We start from the raw sequence: 24,475 nt of genomic DNA, 5'->3' as shown, positions 1-24,475 counted from the left end.
TTAATATTCATGCTATATTCTCAAGCAGCATACAGTAGAGCATAAAGCTATGCAACATGCAGAAATGAATGCAATGAATTTGTAGCTAGTAATAAACAAACACAAGGCACTCCAATTTAGACAACCTGTACAAACAGTACAGATTTTAAGGCTTATTCAGACGTGTTTGTTTATAACTCTATACTGCATTCATTTTTGTACTATATTTCAGCATGCAAGCACGTGTGCCATTTCCTCCATCTCCATCGCTTGGCAAACTTTAGATATTTTTGGTATTTATTGATCATTGCCAATTTTTACACATGACCAAGCATATGTTACTTGGTCAAGAGCAACCTCAGAAACACAATATTGTGTATAAAGAAGTATTTTCTGCTTAAATACAGTATGTCATTTAATTCAATAAGTAGTTACATTAGTATACAAGTATATATATATACAGCAAGCATTTGAACATACTGTACACATTACAAGTATAGACAGAAGCATGTAAGCCTACAAGTATTTATCCATTTTCTCATTCTTCCTTTGCTTTTACAGCTGTAAGTGCTGTGCATTTGCCAAGTATTACAGCTTTTTTATATGGATGGCAGGCTGTACAGTAATGGCTAGTAATATATGCATCTGGCCCTGTGAGGACTACCCTTCAAGTGACAATGGGTGTGTGGCCATAGTCCTCTAATACAGGCACCACATTAATCCTAAAGTGGTAAAGAGACCGTAAAGTAGATGAGATTGGTGGCAATGACAAGCTGGGTTCAGAGTGGGGCAGCAGGAGGCCTTCATGAGAACACCTGCTAACTCTTTCTTTGCTTTGTGCTTTTCTTTTCAGATCACAGTCAGGAGTACACAGATTCCACAGGCATTGACCTGCATGAATTCCTGGTAAACACACTAAAGAATAATCCCAGGTATGATCGCCAGCTTTGTGCCCCTGTTCCTCCCAGTAAAACCATCTCTTTCTTTTTTTTAATTAAGAATTGAGGACAAGATGAATGAAGCCTGCTTGTCATGGAAACTTGTGGTGAAGATTAAGCATCCATCAGAAAAACTTGACCGTTTATCTTTCAACATGCACACGTCCTGCACTTGACTTTGAACCCCGCACCAATTTAGTAAAAGAGAAATTGCAACGGGAAGGACAGAGAAGGCTGCTGTTGCCTGCAGGGGGATAGCTGCCATTCATTCCACACGCTACGTTACAGCTTTAACAAAAAAAAAATTTAATTCTGCAAGCAGCACTTTCACCAAGGAACACAACAGTTGGGAGAAGCGAGCTGCTAACAGTGATTTTTTTTTACCCCCCACTCTCGCAAGGCGTCCCCATTCCTTTCCTCTACTCTCTTTCAGTTCTCCTAAGTGACTCTTGCTGTTGGATTGTTGGATTTACTTCAGTCTGCTATCCCCCTGTGAAGTCCCTGACCCCGACTTGCACCCAAGCATGCGGGCTGGGAACAGTTTCCCACAGTTGCCACCTCTCCCCCGCTGTTTAGGTGCATTCACACACATGCACATCAGTAACACACACACAGGCGCAGGCGGTGCATGGGGAATGTTCACGTCGTGTCATGCTTTGCATATTCGCAGTCTCATCATATTTTTAAATGTTGATGCAGACATATCTTTCTCTGTGGTCCCATCACATTCTGCTGTCTTTCTACTTGCAGGGACAGAATGATGCTGTTAAAAATGGAGCAAGAGATCATTGATTTCATTGCCGACAATAAGTACGTAACCCATCACTTGTCTATGTTGTGCTCATTGTTTGTTGAAGAAGTGAGTGTTGTGTGCTTGTGTGAGTGTGTGTGTGTGCATGTGTGTGTGAATGTATTTGTGCATGTGGTGTCCAGCGTGACCTCCTGATCACCTTTCCTGGGCTCACAAGGGGGTGCTGGACTTGAGAACTATTTGACTTAAAGCCAAATCTGATTGCAGAGTGAATGGTAAGGAGCCATTTCCATGGCTCCATTAATGGGCAGCGAGGAAGTTCTGCCCCCAAATCATTTCTCGTTTCACCTTGCTATGGCAAGCGTCTTCATTGTGGTGTCTCGTCCGCATCTTGTGACTAGACCATGCAGACAGCGAGTTTTTGGTGAACTTACACAAGCGCCCAGGGGCATGAAGAGGATTATGGGGCAATGACCACATATATTCCAGACCTCCGGGGAGGGCACTAAAGGACTTCTTAGGAAATAAATCCAAAGCTCAACAGCTCTCAGAGCATGAAGTACATTTTGTGATTTTTACGAGCACATGCTTAGCATATATTGGCTGGAGCCCTGAGGGTGGGGACAGGGGGGTGCAGATCGGAGACGTTGGTGTTGGAGGCTCCGCCCCTAAGTGTGGGTCAATGCAGATTTGGACTCTGGCTGCCTTTACATGGTTTTATGTCCCGTGTCATTAAATTCAGCTGGGCCCTGAGTCACTTGGCCACATTTGTTCTCGCTGGCTGTCCATAAGTGTTACTGTAGGATATTGATATTCATTTTTTTATATGTATTTTAGCTGACACTTTTATCATGAGTGACATACAAAGTGCCCAAACCAAGCACTTCTTTCTATATTTGTACAACATGAGTATTGACAGGTGAAGTGACTAGCTTACAGTTTTATGGCTAGTCATTTTGACATATTATATGCTAATACTGCATCTATACTTACATTTTGTCTAATCAGAATTCATATTAGAAATGTATTTAATTCCATTTTGACTAGTGAAACAGCAAGGCTTTTCCTATTGAGTTTTATAAAGAGGTCAGTTAGATTTATCTTTAATTGCATTTTTATTAGTCATAATCAGAATCACAAATATATCTAATGTGTTTGGTTAATTAATATCAAAAATGCTATTTTCAGTGGTTTCTAATATAATAGGAGATAACCCTATTTCTGCATTAACAACTTAAACTGTTATGACAGATATCGGTGATCGAATACTTTGTAGAAGTTAATGGGAAAGCTCCCTCTTTTTTGTCGAGTCAAAATGAAATTACGGATACTGCTAATTTATATTTTACCTATTCAAAATATATTGTAGATACTTGAAATTCAATTTCTGATTAGGTATAATGATAAAACATCATTTTGAGTTATGAAATGTAATTCTGACCAGTTTAAGTAAGGCACTAAAAATGCACCAAATTCAAAAGTTCAGTGGGGGCTGAACTTGTCATTCTGTCGCTTTATAAAACACCTTCCACAGTAAAGAACACTTCTGATTTCTTTAGATGTATCATCCATTTCTTGTCGTTTCTAGTTCCAGCACTTGCAGATGAAGAGACCTTCTCAAAGACACAGGGTTATTTTTACCCATCTAGAGCTGTAATTATTAGGCCACACGGGTCTTTATGCATCTCAAGGCTGCATCAGCTAATTCAGAATTGGCATACGGTGGGCTTGTGTTTTATGAGCCTTTATTTATGAGTGATTGAAGATCATTAGGGCAGCCTCTTTATGCCAAAGATTTTATACATGTTGCAGTACGTAAGAAAATGACTTGACTTTCAATCATGAGTGTTGTTAACTGGCAGCTGCTTGTCAAAAGGAAACTGGGGATTGCGTTGGATCTTTTCACAGTGACACACCCTGCTCTTAAGAGGTGAACAGGGCACCATCTGTGCTTTTAGTAGTGTTAGGTTTCTGAAGTCTGCCTGCACTCCCTGCAACAATGCGCTTTAATGAAATATGTTGTGACAAGATGTTTAAACTTTCAAAATCATACGGACAGTTCATGTAAAAGGGCCGGTAGTCTCATCAAGTGAAAAGTCAAATTTCAGAATGGAGAAGCCCAGATGTAGCTCTCAGCGAAGAAGAGTGCCAAGTTGATGTTCAGCCTCCGGGCTGCCACCTAGACAGCCAGGCAGCAGGTGGGCAGCTAGTCAAGCTTCTGTATAGCACCTTTAATTTCTCCACAGTGGGAGGCACATCAGCAATGAACATCAGTGCTGAACAGTTTATGTAATTCCATCTGTGGTGTGAGCTGGAGCCAAGTAAAAGTTTACTCAAAGATACTTCAAAATGATGGCAGCTGGAAAAGGGGAAGTGAGATCCCAGCTCATGTGCCAAAGGCCAGGTATTAAGGTACCAGCTGCCTGCTTGTGGGCTCTTTGCTGCTTCTTTTGTCACTGTGAACTGCAGGGAGCTCCCATCCCGGCACTGGACTCTCCTCTGAATTGATGTTTACTTTAATTTCATCTGCCTTAACCTGGGAGACTGGGAACTGCTGGCATGTCCAGGGACATTAACTCCATGTAAATGCAGCCACTGGGAAATGTGAACATACCTCAGAAACAAGTGTGCTGGTAACAGGGGTAAAAAAAAAAAATCATCCCACTTCGGCTCAATGGTTTTCTTAACTAGCAGCTGCTTTCAAGTTGATGTCTTTTTGGCTGATTTTTGGTTTTTGTACAATTGATGCCTTGTCAGAATGTATTACTTTTTTTTTGTCATCTGTTGCCTTTCTATCGAACCCGCTGTTTGTCTTACACGCTCTGTGATTGTGAGGCAAACATTAATGCACAAATGATTTGTAATCTGATTCTACTACAAGCTGTTGTGTGTCTGTCAAGTTCCAAATAAAACTTGCAAAACACATTTGCCCTTGCAGCGAGTTTTACTGAGCTCCTTTGATGCGATGCGCAGTGGCTCAAAGTGTGTGATAAAAAAAAACAAGCAGCTGCTTGCTTGGTGACGGGAGCCCTCGTCTCACCTCTCTCTTTCTCTCTCTCTCTTTCTCCCAAGAGTTCTGCTGCCCTGATTTTACCCTGATCACGTGTAGGTGGGAGGACGCCAGATTTGGGAGGCTAACATGAAGAAAGAGACGCTAGCTAAATCCTTGAAAACATTGGCAAATACCAACAGTAAGGAGAGTGCAGAAGGTGGAGGGAGATATTTAATACCAATTGAAAGAGCAGGCAGATATTAAAAAAATTGCATAGGAGGCCATAGTTAGACTGAAAAGGCCTCAGAATGAAAAATGTGGAAACAGTATAGAGACTGTGCAAGCAAGTGCAACCAAGTCAGGCCAAAAACTTTGTCAGAAGCACACTCTTAGTGTGACAGTGAGAGTGAAAGGAGGGTTCAAGTGAGAAAGCCAAGTGATGTGTAAAGGAAGGGCGACCTCTGCACGCTGGCTTTTCTTTGTACTTTTTATTTCTATTGCTGAGCAGCCTCAGAGAACATATCAAATGAAGGTCAGTGGCAGGGCCTGGCAGAAGACAGCCTCACGTCGCTGCCAGCCTCTCCTCTCTTCAAGTATCATTAAAATGTAATGAGATGTAGTCTGCTTGGCAGTGGGCCTGTATGTGCACTACTCTGCCTACTAACCCGCCTTTTTTTAGACTTGTGTTGTCGCGTGAAAGCTGGAGAACAACAACGCCTAGCACTTGAGGAGAAAATTGGTGGCATAATGAAGCAAGTGATGCACTTAAACATCTGCTTTCAGCTATCACTCTCCAGAAGAAAGGAAGAAACCAATGACGATGCTATGGAAGTCCTGGGACAGATAGAAGATCATGTAAGAAGACAGCTGGCTGAAATTCTCTTAAAGAAGAAGAACCCTGAAATGAAGAACACCAAGAGCGACTTGAAAGGAAGCTGCCCCATCTCCCATGGTAGGAGTGTGACTCCAAGAAGAGTGCTAAGTGATAAGTCTGCCACTGTCTAGAACATGGAAGTAGCTGCTCAAGTGCAAATCATCATAACAAAAAATGAGCAGAAGAGAAATCACAGTGAAAACTTAAAGTGAACTAGGAGGGCAGAAGAAGAAGATTAACAAGAAGAGGATTATCTGGAGTCCCATTTCACAGATTTTAAAAAAGTATGTACCCTGGGTTATACATAGTTAGACAGCTGCCCTCCTCAGTGTCGCCCCTAGAGCCCCTTTCAGTTCAATTGTGCCCTCACCCCATTTTTCTGAATGAATTGAACCTCAGGCATACAAGTGAACTGCCTTGCATCCCAGCAGACACTATGCACTAGTGTCATGCAGGTGATAGCGAGTCCTGGCAGAATGTCCCATTTGGTTTGGACAGTGTGTGTATAAATGTGTGTGTGTGTGTGTGTGTGTGTGTGTGCATGTGCATGTGTGCTTTCGGGCATGTACATTATTCAGGGTCAGACAAGAACCTGAGGGATAGGAGGGAGCAGCCTTGTAACCCAGAAACACTGTGTAGCAGGATCATTAATGTTACTTGTCTGCCTCTTTTTTTGCAGCAATCACTATAAGAAATTTCCACAAATGTCTTCATATCACAGAATGTTGCTACACAGGGTTGCCGCCTACTTTGGAATGGATCATAATGTTGACCAGACTGGCAAGTCTGTTATTATCAACAAAACTAGCAATACTCGAATGTAAGTACTGCCAGCATTTGGGCTGCTGCTTGCCCAGTGTGGAGATGGTCTCCTAAATTTGGGGGTTGAACGTGACTGGAGTCAAGCTGAGGGTTAGGCTCAAAACCATTGCAGTCAGATAGAAATCTTTACATCCACCAAATCTGGAGAACAAGGGGTAATGAGAATTGAACTAAATATTATCTCACAGTACATCCATCCATCCATCCATTATCTAACCCGCTAAATCCTAACTACAGGGTCACGGGGGTCTGCTGGAGCCAATCCCAGCCAACACAGGGCGCAAGGCAGGAAACAAACCCCGGGCAGAGTTGCCAACCCACTGCAGCTCACAGTACATTCCACGTTATAATATAAAAGTTATGGAAATATCAAAACTGCACACAGTGCTTTAGATGAGAATTACCATTGTGTTGTAAACCCTCCAATTACACTTTTTAATCACTTCATGATGAGGACAAGGATAAAAGTTTTCAGGAAGCTTAGTATTTTATGTCATGAAGTATATCCTCTCCTCAAAATTTATGCATGACTTGTTTCCTTCTGACATATACAACGGGAGAATTATTTATGTTAAAATTAATTTGCTTATATTTGTATCAGCCCTATCTCAACTTTTTCTACAGTACATCTGTTGAGGTTTAACTACAGCGTATCTGTTAATTCTCCTAATTCAGTGTAAACACCCAGGGAAATTTGTAATAAGTGATTTACATAAAATTATATCTAATGAGCAGGTTCGGTTTATAAGTGGCCTCAGACTAAGTAGATTGGTGAATACTCTACAGTCAGCAAAACCATTACTGATGGACTGGGACTGAATTCAAAGTTGGGCTGATATAGGGTAGATGATGTTTAATGTAAATAAATGTGAACTTTTATACACAGAAAATAAACATATTCAATATATATCGGAGGGGTGCTTAAACTTAAAAGTGCACATTATAAAAAAACTTAGTGGATCTAACATAATTATCACTGTCTACATCAGGCTATTAAAGTAATTAAGAAGACTTATAAAATTTTGGGTTACTTAGCACATTATATTAAGTACAAATCAAAGGAACTTATTGTAAAAAGTATATAACACTTGTGAGGCCTTTTCTGAAACATTGTGTCCAATTTTGATCTCCATATCATTAAAAGGTTATAAAAATTGTTCAGTAACTTTCGACAGGTGAGCTACTAGACTGCTTCCACAATTGCATGGTAAGAGCTATGTTGCAAATTGAGGGAGTTAAATCTTTTCAGTTTAAAGCAATGGTGACTTGTTTATATTTAAAACTGAAGGAGTAAATACAGTATTTTCTGTTTACACAAATGTTGACATGATTGCATTTAAAATTATGATGGGTATTACAATCTTAGACAACTGGTTTGTTATTTTAAAGATCCCTTCAAATCTTTTTATATTAAAACATACCAGCTAGTTTACAGCCCTTAAGCATTTGTATAGTTTGTAGTGACCTTCATCAAAAAAAAGTTAAAAGATTTTATATACTGTATATAATATACATATATTTTGTACATAATCTTATCTATTTGTATTTAATTGTATTTATACTGTATAGACTCTTAAGATACATGCTGTCTGACCCAGATGATATATTTGTTTTCTTAGGCCTGGAAACTGTTTTGTATTACCTGAATCTGTGGTTAATGTTATGTTACAGACATGTTCACTGGTGAAAATGTCAGAAAAAGTTAATAAGTATATCTCTCTTTATAATCTTCCTCATTCTTATCCTATAATCCTCCCTATATATTTTATTTCTTAGGCACACTTTTCTTATTATGCATCATCTCTTTCCTGGCCACGCTTAAAATACCAAAGAATGTGTCCCTTGCAGATCATAAACATTTCTATATGTGTAGTTTTTAGCATTTCTAATGCTCTCTAACTATATCCCTTGTGTTTTTAAGTTAATGCCAAAGTCATTTTATTATACTTGTTATAGAACTGCTTACACTTCAGTTTTACTTTATTATCTCCTTACTCATCTACTGAAGAGATCTGTGTGGTATTCTAAGACTTATAATTTTTGATTCTAAATTATCCAGCAGCTTTTATGTGTACTGTTAAATCTATTCTACTGCTCCTCAGTGTTCCCCTTCAACACTTAGTTCTACTTTATAAAGTACACCAAGGTCCCTTTTAGTCCTCAGAACAGACTGAATTTGAGATGTGGAGTTTATAGAAAAGTGTTATCATATTAATTCTAATGTATCCTATAGTTGTTAAAAAGTAACTGGATCACCTCTGCTGTTGATAGCTCATCTTGTTTTATTCTACAGATATTTGTTTTTTGATGAGATCTGCTGACTGGGTAAGCTAATGTGTTTAGCCAAATTCAAAGTTATTTGCCCAGAACCATTTTAGCACTGTCCTAACATTTTACTAAAGCACATTATTTTGTAAGTTTTGTGAAAAAAAGTTCAGATATTCTATCATATTCACTAGTTTAGCTGGTATAAACAACCAAGTGAGTATTAAGATAATACATGCCACACCAATATGTTTGCAGCCTCCAACCTTTGAATTAATGGTGCCATTTAGGATGGATCGATGCATTTTTGTGGTTTCTGCTTGTGGAATTTGAATCAGACTAGGTTATGTTTACATTTCTTAGACAACTGCTACAACATCTTTTTGTGTTTCCTTCTGATAGAGTTGGAACTTGTTTGGGTAGGCAGATGCTATATTCAGGCTATGGCAATGTGCAATTTGCTGTTTGTTCTGATGTGCCTTCTTTGGTAAAGCTGTATTAGTCACCAGCTACCTTGCTGCCTATAATTCCCTACATAGGTCACTTCAGCTTGCGTCTGATGTATTCAATAGATCATTACAGGATGTTTTTAGAGTGGTGCACTACTCGATATACTTCTTATAGGTTTATGGGGTCATTATTGTAGCATCCATCCATCCATTATCCAACCCCTAACTACTGAGTCCCAGCCAACACAGGGCGCAAGGCAGGAAACAAACCCTGGGCAGGGCACCAACCCACCGCAGGGCACGCACACACTAGGGACAATTACTGTGAAAATCCTACTTTCTTGTTTTAATAAAGATGCAGCAATTTGACAATTTCTGACACCAAGATTAATGAATAGAACAATCTTACTAGAAAATTTCTGTGTTCCATAACTGAAAGGTCTCAGAGCATAATTTATAGCACTGTCTATCTTTGTTTAACACACTGGTATGTGTGACAGCCTAAGCAGGTTTGATGTTTCTGATATAATCATGTCCATCTACCCTGAGCCTATTGCATTATTCCTTTCAAAGCAACTTACCCATCTTTTGTCTTACCCATTTCACTTTTGAATTTCACACGCATTCCTTTAGTCCCTGTCTGAATTATCCAAAGGCACTGTCTACACTTGAATTCTTTCTCTGTCTGAGCAATCATTGATTGAGTAAGAGAACCTCATAGTGTGGTCACTTAGTGTAAATGTCTTTAAGTTTATTTCTTTAAATGAATATTCCATCCAAAACGCTATTTTTATTTGTAGTTTGTAGTGGTATCTGAGAAAAAAACTTTTATCTAATTTTTCATGCAGAATGGAAAGAAAAAAAGTTTATGATATAATAAAAGCCAATAGCAGACAAAGCTGTACAAATGTAAACATTGTGGAAAACCATCCATGGACAAAAGAAAAACAAAATTAATGTAACTCATGTTGTATAATTCACATGTCCGTTATCCAGTTGTATGCTCAAAACATGCTGAAAGCTGAAATATTATTAAATATATACTTCTAAATTATTAGTGCACAATATTAACAGAAACCTAAAGCCTCATGAGAATTACTTTTTTTAAATGAAGACAGGGCTTTTGTCCAGCAAGGGAAAGGGAGAGGTGAGTAACCTTCCGCATGAAAGCTAGGTCCTCATGAAGCATTCTCTTATTCATGCCCATCCATTTTCAGATCTGGAAAGTCTTATGCTCAGTGTCTTTAACTTTGTCATATGGAAGAACCTGATTCAATCATGCTGTCTTCTTGTGAAGCTCCAAACCTAAACATCCATCAAGACTGACACTGTAAGGACCTCAGCATTAAAACTCTTTTAGCTTTATTTGAATAAACAAAAAAGAATTAATGTAATACATTTTCTTTGTATCTTTTTTACCACTTATTAAACGGTCATGAGCATCTAGAGCTTCAGCACTGCCTCATCAGCATTTCTTGCCATATTTATTTCCTTGATTAAGGAGATCTTGTGGCATATTGTACTGTATTCCTCCCAGATTAATAATAATAATAATAATAATAATACATTTTATTTATATAGCATTCTTCCCATGCTCAAGGAGCTTCATATTAATACATTTGATTTATATAGTTTACACTGTTTTGCATCTGTGGAAACCTAACTAAAGGTCACTACTGTTGAACTGTAAATCGTATCTTTGTTAAAGTCACTAGTCTGGTGCTCCCATGTCTGCTTGTAGTTTTGCCACAAAATTCCCCTGTCCATGTATCTATGGCGTGATTAATACTGAGTAGCAACAGATGGTGACATGTGGGGTCAGGAGAGCCTCAATCCCTCTGTACACTTCCTAAAACATTGTAAACTATTACAACTTGTTGCCTACAGACTACTAACTCTTTGAAAATTCAGTGCCATGAACACTCTTTCTCACATATACTTTGTCCACCCGCATGTCCCTTAATTACGTGCTAAATTCTAGACAGCCTTTACTCTGATCATTTTATTAAATGTTTGTTAAGCCAACAACTAGTAAGGTATGGGACATAAGAACAGAATAATATGAACAGTATTCATATTTTTGTTATTTCTACATATATGAAGCTGGCCTAGCGGAATGGTGGCACAGTGGTAGCGCTACTGCCTCGCAGTAAAGAGACCTGGGTTCGCTTTCCTGGGTGGAGTTTGCATGTTCTCCTTGTGTCTGCGTGGGTTCCCTTTGATATGTCTTCATCATACAGACACTACTTAATTGAGCTCAATTTCTGTTTCAGATTTGTTGATGCCATGAATGAGCACAGAAAGGTTTAAATTAGTTTAACTGTGGACAATGATCTTTTCCACACTTACTAGGAGTACAAAGCCTCAGTATTTCTCTAGTACATTATGACAAACAACTCTGAAAGAAATGTGACACAACTGCAAGCAATGTGGACTTTATACCACAAGATTCCCAATTTGGTTGCTAACTCCAGCTTACTATTTGACTCTTCACTTTTTACTTCCACTATAAAAAAAAACAAATGTACACAATTTCTCCATAACTTTTATGTCACCTTGAATCAAGGTAGTAGCCAAATCATATAAAATGTGCTGCAGATGTCTTCTTCTGAAGTGTACTGTTTTATGTATCTTACTGTTTGTCTTTTTCTTGTCTTTGGTCCCTAATTTTTATATTTTATGTTCCTGAGTGGTGGATGTCATGGGCAGGATGTCAGGCCACCTCTCACACGGGCCTGATGCCTTGAGAGGATTAGTCAAGCTTGGTTGTCTTTATTTGCATAGGAAGGGGCTCTGAGCTTAATGTGCTTGTATCAATGGCTTGTTTAACAAGTCTCTTCTGTATTAACAGACCCGAGCAAAGATTTTCAGAACATGTACGAGAAGAGAAAAGTGATGAATTTCAGAAGAGGTTTATTTTGAAAAGAGACAGCACCAGCTTGGAGAAGGATGATGGCCAGGTAGAGTGTCATATGTAACTAATTATCATTTTGACAGGAGCAAGTTCAGGCTGTATGGATCTTCATGATGCCCATATCTTTGGAGGACTATGTCCACTTAAGTTTAAAAGAAAATTCAATGCTTCTTATAAACTATGGTCAACATCTTATGATTTTATACTTCCTTGAGCAGCATTCATTACTGCACCTGATTGTGTTTTTCTCTAAAATCTAACAACACCTAGGTATGTGGTCCATTATGTGGGTTTTAAGAAGACACACTTTGATTCAAAATGGTTCAGGTCTCACCACAGTTTACCAAGTACAACGGGTGACTGCAGATGCTCCCACATCTTACTAGCATATTCAAAATAAAAATGCTAATTGTACAATTGTAAAACACGCTTACAAGGCACTACACTGGAATGTAAGTGGAGAGGAAGTATGTATCAAGGGTTCACATGCCTCATTTTATTTCCAGCTGGACAGAAGAAAGAATATGAATCTACAGGCTCCCCTTTTGAAAGCGAAACAGGAGTCAGGGGCAACATGTCCAGATTGCAAGATTGAAGGAGAACTCACATAACATATTCAGTTCTTTGAAATATGAAAATAGTAGCTTTAGTTATTAAAGATTTGCATTCCTGACACGATTAAAGGCAGTCATTTAAGTATAGGGGTAGTTATATTCTCATCCCCCCTTTGGAGAAGAGAGTAAATAAGTAAAAAAATATCACAAGTACCCACACTGCTCAAGTGAATAAAGGACTTTTATGCAAACCATAGAGGTGAAAAGTAGGATTATGAGTAAGGAATTCACTTGCCACCTACACCCGAAGCTTGAGAAGTGAAAGAATTTGAGTTAGAGTCACATGGCATACCACGCCATAACTCATCTCTGTCAAAATAGGAATATTTGGACTTCTATACCGGGGAAGCAGTGTTGTAAACAAAGTCCATCTGTTCTTATGCTACTAAAGTGATTGAAAGGTCCACATCTGAACTCTGGCCTGGTCATTATGTGTGTGGACTGCACCTGTTCTACCACTGTGTATGTAGTTAATTAGACACTCCAAATTAGCCTGGTGTTCGTGAGTGCGGCTATGTCCCCTGAGAAAGACTGTCTAGAGCTGGTTCCTACCCTGTGCCTGATGTGGCTAAGATTTGCTCTGGCCTATTATAACCCTGATTTATATTATGTATATGTGAAAATTAATTGATGGATATGCTTAGCCTTTAATATAAATAACGAGCATGAGGCAAGAATTCAAATTTCCACACCTCACTTCTTGAAAAACAATACAAGTAGGATTATGAATAAATACCTCACATGCCTTACATCCATACATCTTCCAAGTGGTGGAAGGAACAGGCATGAGATTACAAGGTCTCCTGTAGTCTCCACCCTCCTTTTTGCTTTGAGGAAAGCAAAAGTGTGAGGCAGTACTACTTGGTATCTCCGCCCTTAGAAGCTAGCATTCTCTACTTCAGACATTGTGGAGGCAGATTAGATCTGTTCATCCTTAGTGATTAATTGCAATGTATTTCATCAGATGTGTTAGTATGAGGGTGAAGTGGGCCATTGGTGCTCTAACCAGTATGTTAATTAAGAGATGCAGAACAATCTTGACAGTGAAGTTTGGCATCCTAATGGTTAAAAGGGTTTTTACTTGGCATCTTATCTGCATGGACCTGGGTCAGTGCTGAGTGCCTGAAAGTCGGATGAGAAGGCTAGAGAGCAGCTGTCACAAAGAAGCTTGTACTACCCTGTCCTTATAGTGCACACAAGTGAGAAGCGCATTATCATTTTTCATTGTTTCAAGCAATACACGCCCTCTCATTCTAGAAGTGTTTTTATAGCACTTTGCACAATTCTATTACATATTTGAGAGATATAAAAGTTTCAAAGTGAATGGTTTCATGATTAAACTAACATTTGTTTGACCCTATGGACATCTGGCTATAAATGAAGGTGAACATTCAAGCCTCACCTGATTTTGTATAGTGCTTTTGTCTTTCTAGCTAATAGGAAAATAAAATTATTGAGGGTACACAGGTTTTAAAACAAACAAATGATTTGAAGATGTGAGGAAGCAAAATGGGGGTGGAGGGCTTATGCCCATGCTACAAGAAAAAGAGCCTTATAGATGAACAAAAAGATATTGGAAGCAAATATACTTTCGGTATATTAGAAGGAGCCCCTAGCTCACTGTGTTCTTTACCTTTTGAACCCCCACCCAAACCCCCAAGTCTCCACTTGATCAGGCGTTGATCTGAAATAATTCGCCTTCTTTCATCCATACCTTACTCCAGACAAGATGAGCTCCGGCCCGCAAAGCACGCTTTCTCAGACTGAAGAACAAAGCATTGCACGGCTTTGAGGAATTTGCAGAGGCAGGCGGCTTTGACACTTTTGTATTATTCAGCACATCCCCCTGCACTGTGTCATGATGTGAAGCTCTGCTGAAACTTCTCTCTCTTTCTTTTTCTCTCTCTCTTGTCTTTTTTCTTTGCAGTCAGTTTGCTCACAGGAAAACCTTTATATGGACTCAAGGTGAGGAACTCAGTAGAGCACCATGGTATGGCAGGAAGGGGTGGGTGGAGCATGGCTGAAAGAGTAGTTACTGGGGCCTGCTTCTCATTTGTACTATAGGCCTGTAGGCTTGTAGGCATCTGTCAGATCAGACAATAACAGACAGAAGGCTCCTCATTGGCATGCTTGGAGAGCCTGACTAGCAAAGAAAGATGTACTCAAACAAGAGGAGAGCTGTCCATCGGCAACACATCTCATTAACTTTTCTGTAATACTCTTGCTTCTAAGTTGTTAAAAGACAGCTCTCCACTTGAAAATGATTGATCTCTTTGTTGTAGATCATGTAACCCTGATTCTTTTTTCTTTGGATTTTAGGATTTTGGAAGACAGTACTTTATTTAATGAAAGTCAGAAAAAAAGGCAGCTATTCCGGTTAGTATTGAAATTGGCAATGGCACCAGAGCTAACACTTTCTTTGTCTCTTTTTTGTCAAGTCTGCCCTTGTTTGTTGTTTGTTTAGTTTTTTGATTGTGGCTGTCATTTTGCTCCTCTCACTGGCGCTGTCTTCACTCCATCTTTATAGCGCCATTCCATAGTAAAGTTACAGTGAAAGGCAGAGCACACCTGCAAGAACGTGCCGCTTGGCGGACATTGAAGCAGGACATCTCACTCTAGCTCCTATTGAGTCGCACTCACGGAATCAGAAGTGAACCCCTGGATGGCTTTGCTGAGTCCCAGAGTCGATGATGTGCTGTACTGCGTGACCCACTCTGTGCTACTCAGGTGTGCTACTCTCAATAGACAGATGCTGTTTAGACCATGTCTCTTCAGAACCTTGCAAATTCAAGGCCCACCAGAGATTTAGAAAATGCAAAATGCATTCGTATGATCGCTATGCATGAAAGATGCAAGCCACCGCTACAACCCTTGGGAGCAGGAGTGAGCTCCCTGTTTTATAACTTGACAGGGTTCTGAATGTTTTTAAATTCAACATGTCAGCTTGAGCATTGAGGATTTCACATCATCAGTTTTAAAAAAAATGTGTTAATGTGGCAAGTGGGCTGATTCCATGCCCCTTTGATGGTGGACCTGCATGGCAGCCTGTGGTCACTGCTCACACTTAATTCAGGGACTGTTTTAATAATAATAAAATGGGGCAGATCTTCACAAAACATAAGCACTAAGCCTATTCTGTTTCTCCATTACTAGGGGGAATCGGGACAGTACTGGGAAAGCAACAGGCAGCCGGCAGAGCAGCACTGAGACAGATATGAGATGGAGTGACCAGCGGCCCTGGAGCAGTACTGACTCAGACAGCTCAAACCGGAATCTGAAACCCACTGTGACCAAGACAGCCAGCATAGGTGGCATAACCGTCTTAACAAGAGGAGACAGTTCCAACAGCACCCGCAGCATGGGCAAGCTCTCTAAAACAGGTAGCCAGCAGCACATGGGAAACAATCACTCCCCCTTCCCAGAAATATCTGAGCACCCCATCAATCCATTCACCTTGGTATACATACCCACCCATCACTTCTACCACAAAACAATTAAAGGGTGTCATATCATGCAAACGCACCCATAAATAACAGATGAGGGGCCTTCATCACTCTATTCCAGTGACAAATGTTTCCATACCACTCAAATCAACCCCCCATGATGGCTTCCTCATCTACACATGTACTTGACCGCACCCCGCTCATTTGACAATGAGTGTCCAATTGAACACCCGCATCATTTACCCCCACAGCTTCAAATCATTTGTCCACAGCTCCTTACTTTACTACCTTACTTCACCAAATGTAGGTGTTCTGGCAGTCACTGCTTTTGTTACAAATGTCCTAAAACAATCACTGCTGTGACATCACTAAGCTCATGGGAAGAATGAACAAATAAATGGATCACTCATGCCACTTGTTGACATTTCTGCTCCCTTTCATCTGTGCTTTTCCACCTCATCCTCCTGTTGTGCTTTCCTCTGCACTCATGTTACTGGCTGCTGATGAACAGGGTGCAATAACATCAAGTCAAATTTCATTCTAGGCTTGGCTAATTAAATTATAAGCAAGCAAAAGAAATTGCTTCTGGCTATATCTAAACCAATATCAAATGTTTAGTGTTTTATGAAATTTTAACCAGTAATCATTGTTGCTGTAGGCAAACTTGAGCAGATGTGCAAATTTAACCCAGAAATGCTTTAGGCCACAAGAATACATGAAAAGGATCTTGGGATATGTGGAAAAGAGTAGAGGACATGGACTAAGGGGACAGGTAAATAAGCAGGGCATTTTTAGCATTGCAGATGAGGGTTGTTTTGGCCGTAGTTGACCAGTGGAGCCTTAGGCAGTCAGTGAGCATTGGGTTTTTATAGGCAGTATATATTGCCCAAGGCTTCTGAGTTGCTTAAAATTTGGGATAGTAGACTAAGTTGAAGGGCAACATAATGGCACACTTGTTACAGATGCTGCCTAATGGATTCAGTGCCCTGGGTTCACATTCTCTTGATTCTGTCTGCGTAGAGATCTTGTGTTTGTTTGGGTTTCTTTCAGGATGCTTCTGTTGTTTATTTGAAGTGGGCCCTTCAATGGTCTGGTTCCACATATGGATTTGGTTCGAGCCTTGCACCTGATGTTTCTGGGATAGATTGTAGCTGACCATGCCTGTAAACTGGATTAAGTTAGTTTGAGAATGTTGTGTTATATTATGAGGTTAAACTTACAACAGCCAAAGACATGTAAAGGTATTGTCTACAAACTGGTACCAGGTCATCTTCATTCCATCTTTATAGTGATATTAATAGCATCAGTAGGATTAGGTGGTAAACCTGCTTCAGAAACAATGATGGTTTTACTTGCTAGTGTGATTAATAGTTTTTAAGTTTTGTTGCTGACTGCCAAGGACTGCAAAGACACTAGGGTAAGGCAAATACTTCATGCCATGCTGATAACTTGGATTTAATTTGCCCTAGATGACATCTAGTGGATTCCAGCAGTCAGCTTGACCAGGTTGAGCATGAATTGTTATCCATATTCCTCTTAGGGCTGACAGTGAAAATGTCTTATTCTTGTCCTGCAGGCTCTGAGTCTTCCAGCAGTGGCGGCTCCTCAGGGTCACTGTCCAGGGTTCATCAGTCCCTACAGAGCAGCACAATCTTCTCATCTGCTTCCGTAAGCTCCACAGGCAGCAACTCCTACACAGATGGTCCAGGCCTAACTGGACAAGTTTCATCAAATAGCCCAAGCTACATTCTGGTGCCTTTGGAGGCTACAGGCATCCCTCCAGGGAGTATCCTGCTGAACCCTCACACCGGTACGTGTTGCTTTTCAGGCAGTGTGACCCAGTGTTTATGGCACTAGATTTTTAAACACAATCTTTCTGATTTATTCTCCACCTCTGGCATCTTAGTTTATCCCTGAACTTCAGTGGCAAAATATCAGTCTTACAGGTCTCGAGTTGGCATATGTTATACAAAGACGCAACACAAAATGAAATGGTTTGTTTGGCATTTCGCAATGAAAATAAGGAGTTTGAGTTACGTCTTTCACATTACTCATACCTGATAAGGTGAAAGTACAGAGTGAAAAAATTAAAACCAGCCACATCTTTGTTTTGAAATCAGGATTTTCTATAAATAAAAGTGTCTGCATTTCCACCCAGATCTGAATTTCCACCCAGTGGATATTCTTTGGTGTTCATTTCTTGTTGTACCACCTTTGCCTTTCATTCAGCCTTTTTTTTCAGGTCAGCCATTTGTTAATCCTGATGGAACACCTGCAGTGTACAACCCACCTAATGCAAGAAGCCAGCTTGTGGGCCAGTCCTCACAGCAGAATGTGCCAACACCTCAACAGCCTACAGCCCCACCAACACAACAGCAGCAGCCAATAGCAAACCACATAACTCCACAGGTAAGAAGGTCATTTGCTGGCCTCACCCTCTTTTAACCCTACAGGAAAGTGAGGTAGTGGCTTGATGCCATGAGCTCCCTTTACATAAAGGGTAGGGCCTGTGTAATGTCATGGTCCATGCTGTAAAAAGGAGGAGGAGCTGCCATTGTGTCTTTAGCTCTGCTGTCCTACAGTGGTAACTGGTTGTAGGGTACTTGGCAGCAATCCAGCTTGCAAGAGCATGCAGCCACATAATTGGCCTTCTACCAACATGCCTGTTATTGAGTGTGAAAGGCTTTGAGTGATTGTGGAACAGCTGTGCATATGGCTGGACAGCAGAACATATCCACATTCTCTGGCCTTCTGAAACAGACATGAACCACCTAGGATTTTGTCATGTTCCTCAGGCCTTAACCTTTTTTGCTTAGATGGTAGAACTGTGTATAGCCACATCATGGTTCTAATTCTGAGAACACATTAATTAGATATCCTTGCATTGTAGCCACCTTAAATTCTTTTAATGATAAGTGTATTGGAACAACTTCATTGAGATGAGTTTATGTGTCTGTGATGTTTTTCGTTTTCTCATGCTTCTCCCTTTCTCTTTATGGCCTCTACTGGCCCTCTGTGTAGGTTATGCAGTCAAATTCCCAGCCAGTTCAGTATCCTGCAGTCTCTTTCCACTCTCAGCACCTCCTGCCCGTCTCACCGACTCAGCAGTTTCCTGTGGTGCGTCTTTTGCTCTTTCTTTATTGACTTGTTTCTGTGTATGTGTGGACCTGTGTGTCTTGATCTCTCTGTTGGCATACATCTCTATAAGTGATATGTCTCTTTGAGTTGCAGCATGTCTTTGTGTTTAGGAAGCCAAGTTATCTTAGATGTGATGTGTCCCTTTTGGGAATATGTTTCACGGGGCTGACATATCTCTAAGTTACAAGTCTCTGTGGACAGATGTTGGACAGTCCCAACATGCCTGAGAGCATAACCTTGTCTAAGTGGCATATCTCCTTGTCTGTGTAGGTGTGATCCTGTCTGTGGATGGGGATGTACTCTCATCATTGAATTTTAAGCACTTTAGACATGTGTTTGTCACACACAGCTTTCCGTTTCCTCCTTAACTTGACATTGTCCAGTAAATGTTAAGTTGTCTTCCTTCCAAATCACATCAAGCCTGATGACATTTGTATACCATAAAACATTAAAAACAGAATTTGGTATGATTTGACAATGAAGGATGTTTGTCCAGATTTTTGAAAGTTTTATCAGGGCCACAATTAACAAAATCATTAAAATGATGTACTAAGAATACAAGTACACAACACATTTTGTAAAATCCTTTTTCAGATGTTCAGCCTCATCTGCAGAGCTAAGCTACTGCACTTTCCCAACCACTTCTCCATACATAGGGAAGCATGGAGGTTTTGGTCCAACCTGCCATTTGAGGCCTTGAAATACAAAGCCCTACATGATCCCTCTGTGCAGTGACCTGCTCCTGAAACTCAGCCCCTGGAGCCAAGTTATTATTTAACATATGCAAGTCACCTTAAACTAGCATGAAGAAACTCAATTAAAATCTTCCCACATCTCTGCAGAAGGTGTGCCATCACATAGATTTGTTCAAATACATCAAAAGAAAGTGGAACCTGTTACCACAAAACAGTGGTATCTTTCCTTTAGCTAATTGTAGAACCACTGCTAGATTGTAAAAGTGGAGTCATTCAGGCCAGACACAGTCCTCGCCCAAATAGCTTAGTCAGTGCTGGGCAGGCCAGTCTGATGAATGGACCCATCTATCCAATGATTCCAGTGCTCCTTTATCAGAGATGACTTTCCTTAGGCAGAAAAACAATGTGGCAGTAGAGTAGGTGTACCAAGTGCCACATGAGAAAACTGAGAAGAGAAACAGAATAGGCAAGGGTTAGTAACAGTTTAAAATATCACATCATTTATATTTTAGCACTAATGACTAACAGCAGAGATGCAGTATGCCCAGCTGATCATCAGCTTTACTCAGGGTATGCTAAATTGAAATAGTGAGTCTTCAGTCGGGATATTAAAGCTGAGACTGAAGGGGCAGTTAAATTAAAGTAGCAGGCAGACCATTCCATGGCTTTGGGGTCCTGTAGCTGAAAGCTTGACCTCCCACTGTTATTTTACTAATCCTTGCAATCATAATAAGTCTGGCATCTTGAGATCTTAATGTGCAGTCTGGTTTGTAAGTAATGATAAATTCATATACGTAAACAGGACTTTATATGTTGAAAGGAGGATTTTGAAGTCTGCCCTAAACTTTGCAAGAAGCCAGTGTAAGGACTTAAGAACATACTTTCTTGTTCTTGTAATAATTCTTGCAGCAACATTTTGAATCACATGAAAGCTGTAAAAGGAACAATTTGAATACCAAGTGAACACAGCATTGCAGTCAGTAGTCAATCCTAATAGAAACAAATGGAATAATTTCTCAGTATCCTGCATATTTAGAAACACCTTAATTTTCCAACATTTTTAAGATCGAAAAAACATATAATGCCTATGTTGTGGGGAGATTCAGTTAAACAAATGGTAATTCTAACTGAGTTAAATAATGACAAAATATTGCAGCGATCATTCCCTCCAATAATTAGCATTTCTGTTTTATATGCGTTCAAAAACAAGTAGTTCTCATCCATCCACTCCTTTAACTCACTAGCACATCTAATTAAGGAGAAATGTCATTTGGTCTAAAAAAGTTATAACTGGGTCCCATCTGCATACGAGTAGAAATTAACATTATGTTTTCTAAAGAGAGCTCCCAGTGGAAGCATGTAAACTGAAAACAGTAAAGGTCCCAGTACTGAGCCCTGTGGGACACCATATCTCACTTCTGTGTATAAATGAAGGAGTATTGTCAGCACATTTCTGTACGTACTGGATAAATAAGAGCTAAACCAGTCAAGGGCAATCTCTGGAATCCCGATGTCAGTTTCCAGCCTGTGTGGTAAAATAAAATGGTCAATGGTGTCAAACACTGAGCTTTTGGGAATAGCTTAATGCAGAGGTACATGCTGCTTTTAATTCTTGCTGTTTATTGTTTTGGTCCTGCTGTTTTATAGGATCTTGTTCATAGTTTTATTTCTAAGCCTCAAATGCATTTTTGTTGATTGAGTACCTCTTGCAATAAGTAGCTCAAACACAAAAATTAAATGTTGATTTCACCAAACTATTTACTGTTACACAAAAAGACATTTTTTTGCATCTTTGATAATTCCTATTTCTTTTTTGGGTCTGTGTATGTGAGCACTGGCAGTTTTATCTTAGCATGTCTGAGGAAGCATAGTTAAAACCGGGGAATTCCCTTGGTTCAGTGTGTGAAAGCAGTATATACAAGTGTGAATGTGGATCTGCAGCCCTGTCTTGCTTGATCTCTTTTGTTGTGGGGTGTGCCCCTGTGTATGTGCAAACATGTTTGTAACCATCAATGTCATAATGTGGTAGGTTGTTTTTATGTGTACATTTTTCTCTGGATCTCTCTGTGAATACCCCCGAATGTCTTTTTGGGAAATTCCCTGTATGTGTGTGGCCATATTTCTTTTGGTGTCTGTGAGATTGTCTCTTACTGCATCTCTGGTAGGTCTTTTGTCTATAAGACTGCATCTCTTGGTTTGTATAAGCTGTGAGCACCGGTCCGAACACCATCAGACAATCACCAGCACTTTATAAAACACACGTTTATTACTGCCAAAAGTCCCACACAGCACACAGTGCTTCCAGCACCAAACACCCCCAACACAGGCCTTTCTCAATGTCCGTGGGCCGCCTTTCTTCCTCCTGTCACTGGAGATTTGTTCACCTCCAGCTCCCGACTCTAGCTCCCCGACTGTAGGAAGGCGGCCCCTTTTATGTCCACCCGGATGTGCTCCAGGTGCTTGTTGATGACCTTCTGGCGGCACTTCCTGGTGTGGCAGAAGTGCCGCGCAAGTACCCGGAAGCACTCCGGGTGTCCCTGAAAGGTTCTTCCTCCACCTGCCCATGTGGGGCAAAAGTGCAGGTTTCTCGGGCTCCAGGACGCTCTATCCCTGTGGTCCCCTCCTTATCCAGGGCGGTTGCACCCTCATAGCCCGGGGGACATATAAGCTGCCTCCCGGTCCTTCCAGGCTTACCGGCTGGGTCTGGCCCCCAGCCTCGTGCCAGATAGCCCCTCCATCAGCAGAGACCTGTTGGGTGCAGTGGCCCATCCCGCGAGGGCAGGCCTTCCACGAAGCGGGTCCTATTCGCGTACGTCCAGGGTTCGGTCCTGTAAAACACAAACCGCAAACCGGGGCAGAGTCATTGCCCTGACACCACTGCCTGACGTCCTAGCAAACGGGCAACGCTTCCCCCGTCGGCCGGCACCCTGGCAGCCGACACCTAGGCATATGCTTCTGCGGCCTTCGTGCCCCCTTCCTTGGGATGTTCAATGGGACCGCTTGCACTCCTGTTTTCCCCGCTGAAAATCTCAGGGTCACTCTGAGCTGTAAGCACAAACAGAGTATCAGCCAGCGGAGGGCTTACCTGTTGATCAGTCCTACGCACCGGCTGTGCACTGTGGAGCCTCCTTCCGTGTTCCATCGGGTCATCCCAGCTCGGGATGGACATTCGCTGGTCCTGCCTCTGACCAATAATCGACGGGAACATGAAACACACCATCCAATCCCACAGCTGCCACGAGGAGGGACTTCCGGTTCCCTACCATCATCTTCTTCCGGCTCCCGATGGGGTGGCGAGACTCATGACAGCTCCTCTGCCGCGGTGGATCTTCCCTTTCTCTTAGCATGCATCTGTGTAGTCTTGTCTGTCTTGATCCCTGTGATATTTAATAGTGTGTTTTCACATTTATGTCACCCTGACTCTCTTGATCACTATGAAAGTGTCACTCAGTGTCATTGTTGGCTTCTTTATTACAAATTGCAGTACAGTTTTCCTTGACTTTTCTTTGTCTGAATTGATTACACGTTATTCCCTCCTCATCACTCCTTCTCTACTCTGTCTTGCAGCGAGATGATATGACCTCTCAGTTTGGACAGATGAGTCTGAGCCGACAGTCGTCAGGTGAGACCCCAGAGTCTGCACCCTCTAGCAGTGTCTTTCCTCCAGGTCTCTTGTCTCAGCCATTGCAGCAGCCTCCCAGCTTTATCATTGCCTCTCCAACTCAGCAGTTGCCACCAGGAGGCTTTAGCAGTTCAGGACCGCCACTGTCTCAGCAAGTATTACAGTCACCCCCACAAGGATATGTGCAGCAACAGCAGCCAGCGGCTCAGGTAAGGAATGCCACCTTCTTTTGTAGGTTAGACTGATGAGGTACATGGACACTACCCTCAATATCCTACATGTCTTTTCAATTATGATATTAGCACCTAATTTAAATGGGTTCGCCTGACAGAGCTCTCTGCCTTTTCCAAAGAGCATCCTAAATTACACATACTTTATGCCCCAAGAAAATTAGACTTAATTACTGGTGGTGCCACAGATGAGTGCAATGGTTTGACAGGGCACTCTATGAGTTGCAGCTAAACGAGACCTATTGGAGGTGACCACAAATCATATTTACACAATAACAACATGTAGGTCATAATGGCTCTTTGATTTAGTGTCTTCACTGATGTCTCATGGTGTCTTTTGCCTGAAATACTGAGGGTGGGCAGGCTGCTTGTAAGTAAGTAGTGTGGGAGAGTTGCAGATAACCAGTAAGCTAAAACTAAAAAAAATAAAAAGCAGCAGGCACTGGGAATCAATACTAGCGAAATTGTCAGGAGCTGTGAGCAGACAAACATACAGCCCCACTGACAGGCACAGAGGTGAAAGGATGTACTGTAGTCTGAAACAGGGAAAATTAAAGAATATGTGTTGATACAGACCTGCAAAAAAAAGACAAACAATCAGACAAATCTACTGTTAAGCAGAAAAAACACAGAGATGCTGTGTAACAGACAAAAAAGGCGATAAAATCTGAGCAGCAAGCGTGCAAATCTGCAAACTGGGATGAACTGTGATATACACCTATCAACTCTGAGTTCTTACAGCAAACTTA

The 24,475-nt window shown here is 40.9% G+C and overlaps 1 protein-coding gene across 5 annotated transcripts in view; it reads left to right on the top strand.

Annotated features, from left to right (window-relative positions):
- arpp21 (cAMP-regulated phosphoprotein, 21) overlaps nucleotides 1–24,475 on the top strand; it is a 101,784-nt gene that overhangs the window by 62,652 nt on the left and 14,657 nt on the right. For 4 of the 5 annotated variants that reach the window (XM_039737268.1, XM_039737265.1, XM_039737266.1 and 1 more), the window contains 11 exons: nucleotides 833–911; nucleotides 1,668–1,727; nucleotides 6,214–6,354; nucleotides 11,922–12,030; nucleotides 14,526–14,563; nucleotides 14,918–14,974; nucleotides 15,752–15,978; nucleotides 17,618–17,851; nucleotides 18,284–18,450; nucleotides 19,063–19,158; nucleotides 23,442–23,705. In XM_039737268.1, the coding sequence (XP_039593202.1) occupies nucleotides 833–911; nucleotides 1,668–1,727; nucleotides 6,214–6,354; nucleotides 11,922–12,030; nucleotides 14,526–14,563; nucleotides 14,918–14,974; nucleotides 15,752–15,978; nucleotides 17,618–17,851; nucleotides 18,284–18,450; nucleotides 19,063–19,158; nucleotides 23,442–23,705 (1,472 nt within the window). Of the gene's footprint in view, nucleotides 1–832; nucleotides 912–978; nucleotides 1,728–6,213; nucleotides 6,355–11,921; nucleotides 12,031–14,525; nucleotides 14,564–14,917; nucleotides 14,975–15,751; nucleotides 15,979–17,617; nucleotides 17,852–18,283; nucleotides 18,451–19,062; nucleotides 19,159–23,441; nucleotides 23,706–24,475 lie in introns of all 5 variants that reach the window. The other variant, XM_039737269.1, reaches the window with a different exon arrangement.

Source organism: Polypterus senegalus, chromosome 15, assembly GCF_016835505.1.
Source record: "Polypterus senegalus isolate Bchr_013 chromosome 15, ASM1683550v1, whole genome shotgun sequence".
In the NCBI taxonomy this organism is placed as follows: Eukaryota; Metazoa; Chordata; class Cladistia; order Polypteriformes; family Polypteridae; genus Polypterus; species Polypterus senegalus.
Note: the sequence above shows the minus strand (reverse complement) of the source record. Positions and strands in the feature narration are given on the sequence as shown.